Genomic DNA, 13,617 nt, shown 5'->3' on the forward strand with positions numbered 1-13,617 from the left:
TTTAGCACCGAAATACTTAGGTGACTGCATTCAGCAACATGTGCCCAGTACAACCCTTAGATCATCCACGGCTTCTCTCTCGGCGATTCCAAAAGTGGTGAGGCGGCTTTTCAGCTTTACGGCCCAAGGCTCTGGAACGCCCTGCCAGACAATATCAGAGAGGTGGAAACTCTGAACACCCCTGGGAGTGGCAAGAAGCTTCTTAAAACAAACTTAAACTTGCCTTCAGTTACTTTGCTCGGCCTCTCAATTTTATTACCGTACCTGGTAGTGTTGTCATTATCTATCGCCATTATTTGTATTATCTTAGCATGTACTCTTGTTTTCATTTTATTTAATTTTTCTGCAGTTTCACTATTGATCCGTATTGCTCGGGTTTTTACTTTGTCTTGGTTATTTGTTTGTTTTGTTTGCACTATTTCAGCATATTCTGTTGTTTATTTTTTTATTTTTTTTCTATTTCACTTTTTCCTCTGTTGTACTATTGATCTGTTTCTGATTGGGTTTCAGACTTTTTTTTTTTTTTAATGTACAGCACTTTGAGCTGCAATTTTGCTGTACAAAAATGTGCTCTATAAATGTATTATTATTATTATTATTATTATTATTATTGTTTAAATCAATAACGTTTAATAATTCATATCCACCTTCTTTTCTGGAGCCCGAAAGCGTGTCCATTTTTTTTAGTGGGTGTTTAATTTTCCAAGCAAAATTAGGAAGTATGTCGTTGACTTCCTCAGCCGTTGAGTCATGGACATGGATTGAGAATTTGAATTTCCACTTTTCCCATGTTTCAACGCTTCCATAACTTTTTACATCATAAACATGTTTCAATATGAAGCCGGAGTAAAAGGGGGGGGGGGGGGTTAACTTTTTTTTTTTTATGACGTCATCGACATAAACCCCGCATCTCGCCAATGAGCACGAAGTAAGACGAGCGCACCCGGAAGTGCGCAAATTCAACGGCGAGAACGCGGAGCCGCAGCCGAAGCGACGGAGCGCCCCGGTAAGACGCCATCGCGCCACCGCGACGCGAACCCCGGGGAACCCGCGGCGCCGTCGCACAGCGCCGCCCTCTGCGGTCGCCCCGTTCGCGCGAAACGGGTCGTGCTCTGCCCGCCGACACGCTGGTGGCTGATGGCGCGCTAGCATGCTAATGTACAATGAAGCGTTAGCCTTGCGACGTCGGCGCCCGTCGCATTTTTGCGACGCCGGAATGTGTTGAAGCGTCGTCAAATGCTGAAAGCGCCGCTTCTCGCGTGTTGGTTGGAGTTTCGGGTCGTAACAGCGGGTAAAGACAATCGCCACATCGGGAGCTTACCTCGCCAAACTGTGAGATGGACTAACTTGTGTTTCCCCCACTTGGGAACTCAGGTCGGACGATCACATCTGCGTATCGCAGAAGTCAACGCTGAATAAAATGCGCCTCATCGGTCATTCGTTGAATGTGCTTCAATAAATGACCGGCTGTGGGGGGGGGTCGACTGGAGGATGTGTGGTTACAGAGACTGACCTCTTTCATCTCCTCCTCCTCCTCCTCCTCCTCCTTCTTCTCCCCCTTCTCCTCCTCCCCCCCCCCCCCCCCCCCCGTAGAACTAAAGCAGCATCCACGATGGGACGCAGGAAGTCGAAGAGGAAGCCACCGCCCAAGAAGAAGCTGACCGGGAACCTGGACACCCAGTTCACCTGTCCCTTCTGCAACCACGAGAAGTCGTGCGACGTCAAGATGTGAGTTCGCCCGGGGAACCGATGGCCCGGCCGACGCGTGCGACGCCCCGGAGGCGCCTCGGCGTCAACGATTTCACCTCTCTCTCCCCTGTTTTTCCCCAGGGAACGGACCCGGAACACAGGAATCATATCATGCACAGTTTGTTTGGAGGAATTCCAGACGCCTATAACCTGTATCCTTTCACATTTGGGGGGGGGGGGGGTCATAATTTTTTTTTTATTTATTTGAATGTAATGAAATTATTTGGCTGATTTTGTCCTTGTGTCTTTTAATCTGTGTGAATGCTCCTAAACCTTTTCCATCCAGATCTGTCAGAACCAGTGGATGTTTATAGCGACTGGATTGATGCTTGTGAAGCAGCCAATCAGTAGCAGGATTTTCCCGGGACTCACTCCCTCACGTACATTCCACATCACCAACTGGTCAGCTGAGCGGGTTTGTGTCTGACCAGTACACTGTACCAACCGTACCAACGCCTTCAGAAGCCGTGGGGTGCACCTAATCAATTGGAAGAATCTAGCTTTTTGTGTAAATCTTTTGATGCATATGACGTTTCTATTTTTCCCTCTTAATCACAAGGCCATCATTTCGTCTAGTTATCCGGGTTGGAGGAAAAAAAGACGAATTAAAGGGATTTTAATGTCATTTGTTCCACTTGTGTGAAATCAGTGTCAAATATGCATATTCCGGATGGATGGATGGACGTATGCATGAAGAAAGTAGTGTTATTCTGCCATTTCCGTGTTTCTGTTGTGTGGGGAGCTGTGTAGTCAGGGTTAATATTGTGTTAATGGATTTGTAGGTTTAAATCCGTTATTTCTCATTTATCCTTTTTTTTTTTTTAGTTTGCATACATGCCACAATCCTCATTAACCCCTTCAGATAACTCTTCCATGCTGTTTTTTTTTTTTTAGATGTTTATTTTTCCTCTTGTGTTAATGTATTTTTACCATTTCATCTCAAAGTGAAATAAAATGCATTTCATTGTGCATTAGCTGGGTGTTTGTTTTGTGGGGTCTGGGTGGAGAAAATGAAATGTGACTTTTTTTTTTTTCTCTTTATTGCACAAATGTTTAGTGAAACTCAAGGAAAGAAAGTAAAATCTATAATTTTGACGACATTTGGATAAAGTTCACATATCAATATTTTCATTTGACAAATTAGTCATTTTAAAATAATTGATGGGAATTAACACACCATAAGTGAATATAAGCATTTCACCATGTTCAGTTGAATAAAGTGTTTAATATTTGAGAATAAGATGGATTGTATATGATGTAAGTTGTGTCATTCAGAACCCAAAGTGGGGGTCTCAAGCCCAAATCACCTGGGGGCCCCTGGCTAGGGGCAGTAACAAATTGCCTAAAAATGTGTTGTTAAAAATAGACATAATTTAAAAGAATGTGAATGTACATTCAACTTTATTTTGAAAACAGTAATTTGTGTGGGTCAATTGAGCGATAATTCTTAATTTGCTGGCCAGATTCAACTACATTATTTACATGTAGCAGGCCACATGTGGCTCCCAGGCCTGTAGTTTGAGACCCCGATTAAAGTTTTAAACACTAGGTGGCACAATAGTACAATAAAGCATTTAAAAAAAAATGCAATATTATGTATCAAATGTCTGACTGAAGACCATCAGTTATTTCAACAGCCTTCCGTTGAAGGCTAAGAATGTATTTGTGTCAAAATTGAGGCTGTGACTATTGCCTGATTGAAATTTTGGTCTCAAAACTCATGAAATAGTGTCATTGAACATGGGGAAAAAAAAAAAAAAGTGAAGAGTGGTACTACAGCTCGAGTTGCTCATAGTCCTAAAATAACGATACATTCTCGGTGGGTCGGCAGGATCACAATAAAACCCCAACACAGAAAGGATCCGTTCTGCATATGAAGCACGATTCACATCAGAAGTTGGTTTTCCACGCTTGGGTTCATGTTGAGCCATTCTAAGCGGTTTGCTGCAAGCGAGGTGATGCTAACGTAAAGTGACGATGGAGCGAAAAACATACTTACACCGACGTTCACTGATGAGGTTTGAAGGATTAGTTTAACGGAATAATTGGCAGAGTCGGGAGGATAAAATGACTTTTTTTCCCCCCCAAAGAGTGAGAAGTTAGAAAAGCAGATTCGGTGTCTAAAGCACATTTTCCCCCCCGATGTCTGACAGCCCTCAATGTATCTTCACCCAAAAAATATATATATCAGGAACTCCTACTCCTGCACACAGTCCATCTATAAAAGTCCTATAAAGTGGCGAGTCGGCAGGCGTGCGAATGTGAAACAAGGCAAAGTCTGCACGAAGCTACAGGTCCAGGGAGTTCGGCGTCCTCCCCCAGAGTCTGGTGGACTCCTGTGTGGGACGTGGACTCTGGTTCCAGGCGGGGGTCAGAGGTCGACTCGCATCCAGGGGACGTTGACGGTATCGGATGCTAAAGCCGGTCGAGTCTGGAGCGCTCCAGCGTGTTGCCAAACATTTGCGGTTTGCAGTTCGGGGTCGAGTCAAAGGGGAGTTGGAGGGTGAGAGTGAGGCGAGGGGGATGGGCGAGTCCGTCCCGCGACCTCCCTATTCGGAGTATTGGTGGTAGCCGTCAAACTCCGCCCCCTCCCCGTTGTCGTAGTAGGTGTCGGTGGGGTTGGTGCAGTACTTGTTGTCGTAGATCTGGCGCGGCAGGCCGTAGCTGGTCATGCCCTGCTGGGACGCCATCTTGTTGGTGCCCATCTGCAGGGACACCGTGGTGGTGTCGCAGTTCTCCAGCTCGAGCTTCTTGTCGAAGATGTGTCTCCGGGTCCCCGGGGCCGTCATGCCGGCCTGAGAGAGGGAGAAAGGGAAAGAGAGGGAGAGAGAGAATGTAGCTTTTGTCCTATTAAAACACATGGTAACATGGAGGGCTTGGCGCGAAGGGGTCGAAAGTGACACCTGGGGCGAAAAATTGGTTTCCTTCATCATTTGAAAGCTCTCGATGAACTCTATCCAAGCGGGTAAAAGGACAAGTCCCAGGTTAATGAAATAATTACAATAAATCAAAAGTTTGTTTTTTGGTCTCTGGTAAAATTCGGAAAATGTCAACTTACAACTCCCTCCTAAAAAAAGATAAATTCAAAGGGAAATAAATTCATATCATAAATAGGTTTCAATATGAAGAAACAGTGAAGCAACTCGTCTATGCTAAAATCTGTCGGGGTCGAAGCGTATACATTTGAGTAGAATTCTTGTGGATTAGTAGAATAAAATTACTAAAATTGAGGGCTGTCCACACCTGATTGGCTCCTTTGTTGGTGCCCATCTGCAGGCTGATGGTGGCCTGGTCCAGAGGGTTGTCCATGCCCATTTTGGCGTCATACAGGTGACGCCGTGTCCCATAAGAGGTCATGCCCTTCTGGCTGGCCAGCTTATTGGTGCCCATCTGAACACAGAGGAAGAACATCTTCTAATTTTTGGCCTTTTTTTTTTTTTTTTTTTTTTTTTTAAATCAATGATTATATCTCTCTAAATTCTACCCTCCGCCTCGCTGACCTGCAGGCCGATGATGTTGCGTCCCTCCTTGAGCTTCTCGGGAGCGAAACGGTGGTGCTGCTTCTCAGCATATTTCACCCCGATGTCATATTTAGAGTGGAAACCTTTGGATTTGGCCTGAAGAAAGAAAGTATATGGAGTCATATGGAGATGCATAAGTCATATGGAGAGACGCTGTACCACCGATTAAATAGATGGGGAAGCGGGGCAGTGGCTCAGGGGGTAGAGCGGGTCATCTAGTAAGCGGAAAGGTGCGGGTTTGATCCCCGGCTCCTGGTAGCGTGCTGATGTGTTCTTGAGCAAGACACTTAACCCCCTAACTGCTCCCTGGGCGCCTCTACAGTAAATGACAGCGCATCGCTCCTAGATACGTCAGTTACTAGGATTGGTAAATGCAGAGAACTTGCAAATTTCGCCGTTGTGGGACTAATAAAGGTTTATAAAAAATAAAAATAAAAAAAGCCTCACCATTCCTGCCAGAGCAATGAGTGTGCTCTGCACCTGTGTGTGGTTGGCGTTCTCAAACAGATCGTTGGCCTCGAAGATGTCATGCGGCTTCAGACCATAGTCTGTGATGGCACGGACAAAATTCCCAATGTTTTCCAGCTTGAGAAAGGGAGAGAGGGAGTCACATCAGAGGCTGCTGCCTGTATAGATCACATGGATTCACGCCCTCGATTGCTAAATTATTATTACAGTATGGGGAAATAGTTGGTTTGCAACTGCATCACTTGCACCATCGTAATCATTCAGTCAACAATTTCACAAACAGAACATGGAACCGCAAAAGTGCGGTTATATTTTCTTTCTATTATATTTTCCTGTCCTGTCCTGTCTTTCCTGTCGGCTGTATAGAAATGGCTGGTCTGCATGAGAGAGGGAGAGAGAGAGAGAGAGAGAGAGAGAGAGAACCAGCACTCTCCCCTGGTCGGGAAACGTTAAAAGAGAACAGAAAAACACCATTTTGGGTCAAAGAATTAAAAATAATTTATTTGCATTTCAAAATAATTCAATTTGGGTTTTTCAAGATCTACCTTTTTATTTGTACGTTTTCTGTGGGCCTTACTTGTATTTTGAAACACGTGACCTGTTCAAAAACAGCTGTTGTACTGGATTTTGTATAGGACTAGTTGAGGTCATAATTCTGAATCGACATCGTACACATATAGTAGTGAGATTGTACCACTCAACTTAACACTCAACTCCACTCTGTTCTGGACTAAGTTCAACACCAGAGGGTTTCCACTCAGACGTTTCATACCTGGTGCCAATTCTGAGTGGAGTTGTTGACTTTCCTCACAGAGCCGGGCTTCAGAGTGTTGATGAGTCTATGAGGAAAGAGGGAACGCCGGTTAATACTCAAAATACTCCAGGCATAAGCAAAAGTAAAAAAAAAAAAAAAATTATATATATATATATATATATATATATATATATATTTTTTTTTTTATTTAATTCCACTCACCCGCACAGCAACACCCCGTCCTTAAGGCTCTCCATGAAGGGGTTCCCCACCTGCTTGCCGGTCACGTCCTGGATCCACAGCCTCAGCTCTTCCTCCTTGTGGGGGTCGTACTTCCCCGCCAGCTGCCACGGGGGCGACACTCAAACTTTACTATTTCACCCACACCACCTCCCCCCCGTCACGGCAGAGCACATCTGCATCACATCGCTCTCTCTTTCCCAGTGGCTGAGGGAACATCACATAACAGCTTTCTGCTTCAGTCTTTACTTCCTAAGTTATTGTATAGGACCGTATATTTCATTTTTGGACATGACCTTTTATTTTGTAATTATTATTGTGATCATTTCAATTTTTGGTTATATCTGTTGTTTATGAATAGGTTTAGTGTTTATTGGCGATTTATTTATTTTATTGTGTAGGGTTAACTGTAAATTTCTCATATATAAATTGCCATTTTCTTGTTTTTATTGTATTACTTTATTGTGTTACCATTTTGCCTATTGTGTTGATGTGAGCTGCTGGCAGATGGCAATTTCTCCTCAGGGAATAAATCTACCTATTTCAATGCTCAGAATGACCCTGGTTTACTGTGCAGTTGACAAATAAAACACTTTACTATCTATCAGTCTATCAGGAATGAGTGGAATCGCTGGGGTATCTAAATGGTGGGGGTATAAAAACAGGCACATTCCTGAATGGAGCACTTCGCTCTCTCCTGTCCGTGCATTTCCTTATTGGCACAAACACGTCGCCCTAATACTTTGAATTCTGGTGGGGGCGGGGGCAGGCTCTCTCTCTCTCTCTCTCTCTCTCATGTTCTGCAGTTCCGAACTCTCTGCCGTCTTGGAGCAAGCCTGCGGGATCGGCGGCCAATACAAACAGGTATTTCAAAGCTCCGGGGTCCGCGGAGCTTCCAGTCCATCACACCAAAATTGGGAGAAACCGCTTCCAGCCCCCCCGTTCCATCCTCCCTACCCTCGGCCTCCCTCTTTTTCTCTCTCATATCATGTACTCTGTGCCTCCAGTTCTCCCATCCTGCCCCCCCCCCCCGCTTATCGCTCTATCCCACTGGGTTCTCCGGAATCTGAATCCTTATACAGTGTTCTGCATAATTGGACAAACTATGCCTTGGAAAATGGAGGCCGAGGCTGTGGGGTTCAGTGTCGGATTCAGCTCATTTTGTTCAGTGTATTACTTTAAAATGCAATTTTTCCCCCCATTTATTCATTTACATATCGGTTCAACTGAGTATGGCAACAGTCCACTAAGTGTCCTACAAACCCTGTCCATATAAGTCCACAGAACAGACAATTTCTACATCATCTATGATGGACTATATCACAGCAGATTACAACCAAAGGATCAAATGTATGACTAGGACATGGTCCCAAAACGTAAAGAAAACCACTTCTGATGTGAATGACAAAGAGGTGGTTTAAAGTAGAAGACGGCTTAATAGGAGTCATTACATCCTTTCTCCGCTCAAATTATTGGGATAAGACATGATCTGAGACTTGCTGGCACAGCACCAACCCTGGCATCCGTCACAAGCGGCCGCGTCCACCTGGGTTCTGTCAAAGGATTGTTGTTGCCATTTGCGACTCCAATGTAAACTGTTTAGAGCGAGAGGCATTTTGTCAGGTTTCACTGCAGAGCCCCCGGCCAGTCCCGGTCCTTAAAAGGAGGCTACAGTAGATCCCGCTGATGTACCTGTCAAGACGCTCTGCAACATCCCTGCTGCTCTCTGATGTCATGCCGCTGGAACTCACCGCCATGACACCATGAAGCCCTCATGTCACCGTTCATGAAATCACCCCCAAAAATTTGCCTTTCTGATGAATATTCCTGTCCCGATGAGAATGCGGTATTTCTAAGCTACTCCATTTGTCTAGGGTGAAGCATTTTATAAGCTCACCTGACTGTGACCTGATCCACCTGCTCTAGCGTGTAATTGCCTTGACTTCGCTGTTTTTCGACGAGCACCACCACAAATAGAAAGTGGAATGGCGGAAAAATGGCTCTGGCAAGAGTGCTCCAACTACACCAACATTCCATTCCTGAATATTAACCAACTGACTGTGTTGACAAGATGTAATGAGGAGAATCTTAATTTCAAAGTTAGGGTGCTCTCTGTGTGAGATGAAAGCCCCGATGAGAGAGGACAGCATTCAGGGAGGACACTACATCCCATGTTGACAATGTGAGGAGTCGAATGGCTCCACGGATTGTGGGAAAAAAAAAAAAAAAAAAAAAAAAAAGTCTGTGGATGACCTTCTCTCATCTCGAAAACAGCCTGTCAGCAGCTCTGACTCATTCGCTCACATTCCACCATATACAAAAGTGCCTTCTGTCATGTACTGTACATCAAGTGGTGACGGAACCTCCAAAAACATCCCCAGGTTTCCAATAGCGGATTAAAAAATAAAAAAATAAAAATCACAAGTGATGTAGGTCTATGTTGACAAGCCCTCCTGGAACACACAGGTGGTTTTCAATGGAGCTGATGAGAGTAGACGTTGAGGGAAGCATCATGTCTGCCATAAGCACATGGCACACACTCACAGGAAATAAACACATGTTTATCCATTTTTATTCAATAAAAAAATATAGCTGGAGGCAGCGATAAACAGGGTCCATTTTAGTCGTGTTAGTGGCTAATTACAATTTCATGGGTTCTAATTTTCTGATGCGTCCTAGTACAGGAACGCATCATTCAGTCCCACAGTCGGGTAGACTTGACTTGATGTTGTCACGACTTTCTGTGGATTAATGTTTTTTCGTGTCCAAGTTTTAGATGTTTTACTAATCCATGAAACCAGTCGAAGTTTTTACCTGATTATTTAAAATTTTCAGGATGCAATTTTTCGATTTGCTCCGTGAATATAAAACTCATCATGCACTCGCCGATTTTGTATCTTACAACTTCCGTGAATCCAGCAAAGTAAGGAGGACCACAACGGTGTATCTAACACAGGGTTATATCAGAATACGCTGTCCTCATTTACAAAAACAAATAAAATAAAACATAAATCACACACACACACACACACACACACACACACACACACACACACACACACACACACACACACACACACACACACACACACACACACACACACACACACACACACACACACACACACACACACACACACACACACACACCATGAAAATTGATATTCAGAACAACAGCCTACACATTTATAGCAAATTGGATGATGCTGTCACAAAGCGTCTTACTCTGAAACTTCTCTCATTCCATTATCCAATCTAAAGATTTTGAATGTTGGCGTGTCTGTGAAGCGCGAAGGTTCATCTACTTTCGGTCAAATTTTGTTGGTTTTTCACTATTTCTTGCTCCGTATGTGGATTGATTTGGATGAAACTTGAGACACAAGATTTCTGTGATCTCCCAGTTCTAACAACACCTCATTCGTGTCCATAGCTCTAGCAGTCCTCCTGTTCCCGACACTTTGAACCTGGGATGAACCCTTAATAATAATAAATATAGCTGCAGGCAGCAATACATGGGGTCCAGTTTATTTGTTTTAGGTACATGTTACAGTTATTATGGAAGAACCTGTCCGTACTTAACAGTTGAGTTTAGTCGTGTCGGGTGCATTTTACAGTGTCCCGGGTTCTCTGAAACGCAGCACGATTTTCCGAGTTTACTTGAGTGCAGCACGAGCTCCCCAAGGTCTGTTGTCTCATGGTTGCTCGTCTCGCTTTTTCAGTTCTTTTTTTTTTTTTTTTTTTATATTGTGACTATTGTGATTTTTGGACAATGGCTTCTTTATTGTCTTAGATTTTCAGTGATATATCTCTGTGGGTAATTACCATTGCACGGCTCCTATTTTTCCGACGCCACCTTGAATTTTGAACTCCTCATTGAGTCGAATATTACAGTTTTTGAGGGACGCTTAACCGACATTTCAAGGATTATTTCCTATTATTTTTTTCATTAATCCGGCCACGTAATGTGGACCATGGATTTAAAATATCAATCAAACAGATCTACTGACATCTACCAGTTAAGAAGCTGTATAAATATACACGTAAATATGTAGTTTCTAAAGACTACACAGGGACCCATTCCGCCCTATGGACACAGTCCAACTGGACATTTCTAGGTAAATAATATGATAACATCATAAAGCGTTTTACTGCAAATCTCATCTCGTTCAATTTCAAATGACATGGGTGACGTGTCATAACTAGAAATACTGAATATTATATATATTTTGTTTTCCAATAATATCTGCTCCACATGTGGGTCGATTTGGATGAAACTTAAACCATGAGCTCCTTGTGACATAGCGGTTTAAACGACACCTCAATCATGTTTCCAGCCTACACAGAAGTATGTGTTTCAGATAGTATTAGGCTGGACATTTTTTGGCCTGGCGTACCGGCCCGTCGGTCTTAAAAATCGCTCAATCTTTGTTCGGTTTTCGGCTTATATCTGCTCAATATGTGGATCGATTTGGATGAAGCTTCGACCACGAGGCCTTTGTGACAGCGCGGTTCGAACAAGATGTAACCGGGTTTGTGTGTTACGCAGAAGTTGGTTCCAGATGTTTTTAGGCTTCAAAACTTAAGAGGATTTGGGGCCCTTTCTCCTCCCACGATAACAATAAGGGGCTGCCATTATAATAATTAGGAGTTGAGCCGTGCGGGCTGGACCCCTAATAATAATAATAATAACAACTTCAATTTATAATCTGCAAAAAACGATCACAGACATATCATTCCTAAAATAATAACTATTCACTTGTATTCTTCACTACTGCAATAACAGCTATCAATATAAAACAACACAACGTGAACTACGGATCGAGAAGCCCAACTTCAAAGGCACCAGGTGTCCGACGGCTCTTTACCCCTGAAGTCAAATAAGGATGGGACAGGGTCCAGCTCATAAAATGCCGCTCAAGCAATCCTTGTGAGTCTTACCTTGCTCTTGACCTCTGCGGAGAGTCCGAAGGAAGGCCCGCTCCTGAAGTGCTGCGACATGATGCTCTGCTGCTATTTACAATGGAAAGGACCTTTAAAGATGGAGAAGCTCAATTCAGCTCGGTGGAGGAAAAGGAAAAGTAGCGCAAATCAATAAATCCGAGCTGGGCGAATCCACTATATTTATATGTTTATATATATATATGTATTTTCTAACCAAGTATGTTTTTTTTTTTTTGCAGTTGAACACTTTGAGCTCACCCCGGTGTGGTGTTTGGACAGCTTAGCAGCACTTCCCTGAATCTTTTTTAAACTCTTCCCATCCGTAGGTCGGTAGAGCGCCCGCTGATTGGCCGGGGCCAGTAGCCAATCCCCACGCCGCATCCCGATGATGTCACCGCTCCGGTATTAGCGTCTTAATCTGTGTCATTTTTTCCAGCTTCGAGCAATTTTGGTTGAGCTTTTCATTGACGGTGTCATATTCTATTTTTTATATTTTTTGTTTTACCTTTTTTTTTTTCCCCAGAAAAACCCTCTATCTCATTAGTGAGGTAAATTCATTTTTTATAAATAAAGAATAATAAAAAAATATATATACAGTAAATACATATTATTATATATACATGTACATCTACACACACACATACACATACACACACAGATATATATATATATATATATTATGTGTGTATTTTCTTTTTATACACCCATACACACACACTCACACACACACACACACACACACACACACGTTATGTGTGTGTGTATGTGTGCATGTGCATGTGTGTGTATATGGGTGTATAAAAGAAAGTATTTCCGAGTATATGTCAAAATAATATAAAATAGACATCACGCAAAAAGTATTGGCTCAAGATTAATGAAGGCCAGGGTAGCAACATATTAACGTTAACAATGCGCAAATGGACTTACTAAAAAAGTATTCAATTAATCCCATACCCAATATGCTCTTGGGTCTCAAATTGGTATCGTTCAATGACATTGTGAATCTGTCACTTGTTTCCCAAGATGCTCAATATTTCATTTAGGAGTTTTTCTCTTGTTACAGTGAATGTTTGAACTTCTAACAGTGTGACTATAGTAAAAATGTAACTGAATGTGAGAAATGACGTCTGTGGTCAATGATGCCCTTCTTTTCTCCTCTTAGCTCTCAGACACATTCATATGGTATTTTACAACGGGAGGAATTCCATAGTGCTATTGTGTGTGCGCGTGTGTCTGTGTGTGCATGTGTGTGTGAGTGTGTGTGTGTCACAGGGCCTGACGTCACTCTGGGAAGGGAACGCTGAGGTCGTTTTCCTATTTGTGTCGTCTCTCTAGTCCTCTCTCTTCTCTCCTCCCCGGCGTTCCCAGTCCACGAGCAGGCCGGTGACAGGGGAAAGGAATGCAGTGGATCCTGCAGGCACAGCCATGGCCAACTCACACAGAGTATGAATCACCCACAGTTGTACCCACTCACCTACCCCCCATCTCCCTCTCCCTCTCCCTGATGTGGGTTTGCCATCACTTGAAGCACAGCAGCATACTAATAGAGCTTAAGAATATTCCAGTTCCATAGAATTGATGATGATGGTGTGTGTGTGTGTGTGTGTGTGTGTGTGTGTGTGTGTCAAGAGGTGGAATAATGGGAGAGCCTCTGTGCTGGATTACCGGGGACCATACATGGCTGCACGGCAACAATGCACAGAGTTTAAATCCATCGAGCGGGAACAACCAAGCTGAAAACAATTGCTGCAGATCAACCCTCAACCCCCGGTTCTCACAAGTATGACATTATCGAGGCTGGATGTGTCTATAATATCGCGGAAATATAACATGATGGAAATTAGAATATGTTGGAATGTACAGTAGATTATCCATTTCCTCTGGAGGAGCAGACTGCTCTGCTTTATTGTTGTTGTCATTGATATTTGGTAATAATGCCAAGAA

At 43.3% G+C, this 13,617-nt stretch overlaps 2 protein-coding genes across 2 annotated transcripts; one reads left to right on the top strand and one right to left on the bottom strand.

The window, feature by feature from the left end:
* Window positions 1–942: 942 nt before the first annotated feature.
* On the top strand, window positions 943–3,280 carry elof1 (elongation factor 1). Its single transcript, XM_080009507.1, has 4 exons — window positions 943–1,006; window positions 1,594–1,728; window positions 1,831–1,901; window positions 2,036–3,280. Exons 2-4 carry the CDS (start codon window positions 1,613–1,615, stop codon window positions 2,098–2,100), a joined length of 252 nt encoding a protein of 83 aa, XP_079865633.1. The 5' UTR covers window positions 943–1,006; window positions 1,594–1,612; the 3' UTR covers window positions 2,101–3,280.
* A 148-nt stretch (window positions 3,281–3,428) lies between these two features.
* cnn1b (calponin 1, basic, smooth muscle, b) lies at window positions 3,429–11,950 on the bottom strand. The gene is made up of 8 exons (XM_080009506.1): window positions 11,932–11,950; window positions 11,671–11,762; window positions 6,715–6,836; window positions 6,511–6,577; window positions 5,718–5,855; window positions 5,250–5,366; window positions 4,993–5,139; window positions 3,429–4,544 (listed from the first exon to the last, which is right to left on the bottom strand). Exons 2-8 carry the CDS (start codon window positions 11,728–11,730, stop codon window positions 4,299–4,301), a joined length of 897 nt encoding a protein of 298 aa, XP_079865632.1. The 5' UTR covers window positions 11,731–11,762; window positions 11,932–11,950; the 3' UTR covers window positions 3,429–4,298.
* Window positions 11,951–13,617: the final 1,667 nt, after the last annotated feature.

Source organism: Zeus faber (genome assembly GCF_960531495.2).
Source record: "Zeus faber genome assembly, chromosome: 11".
Classification (NCBI taxonomy): Eukaryota; Metazoa; Chordata; class Actinopteri; order Zeiformes; family Zeidae; genus Zeus; species Zeus faber.

Excerpts from the sequence above, each read along its gene's own strand:
- elof1 (XM_080009507.1), top strand. The coding sequence starts at position 1,613 with ATGGGACGCAGGAAGTCGAAGAGGAAGCCACCGCCCAAGAAGAAGCTG. Across the intron at positions 1,729-1,830 it reads AAGTCGTGCGACGTCAAGAT|GGAACGGACCCGGAACACAG; the intron begins GTGAGTTCGCCC and ends GTTTTTCCCCAG. Across the intron at positions 1,902-2,035 it reads ATTCCAGACGCCTATAACCT|ATCTGTCAGAACCAGTGGAT; the intron begins GTATCCTTTCAC and ends TTTTCCATCCAG.
- cnn1b (XM_080009506.1), bottom strand. The coding sequence starts at position 11,730 with ATGTCGCAGCACTTCAGGAGCGGGCCTTCCTTCGGACTCTCCGCAGAG. Across the intron at positions 6,578-6,714 it reads GACGGGGTGTTGCTGTGCGG|ACTCATCAACACTCTGAAGC; the intron begins GTGAGTGGAATT and ends CTTTCCTCATAG. Across the intron at positions 5,856-6,510 it reads CCACTCAGAATTGGCACCAG|CTGGAAAACATTGGGAATTT; the intron begins GTATGAAACGTC and ends CCCTTTCTCAAG.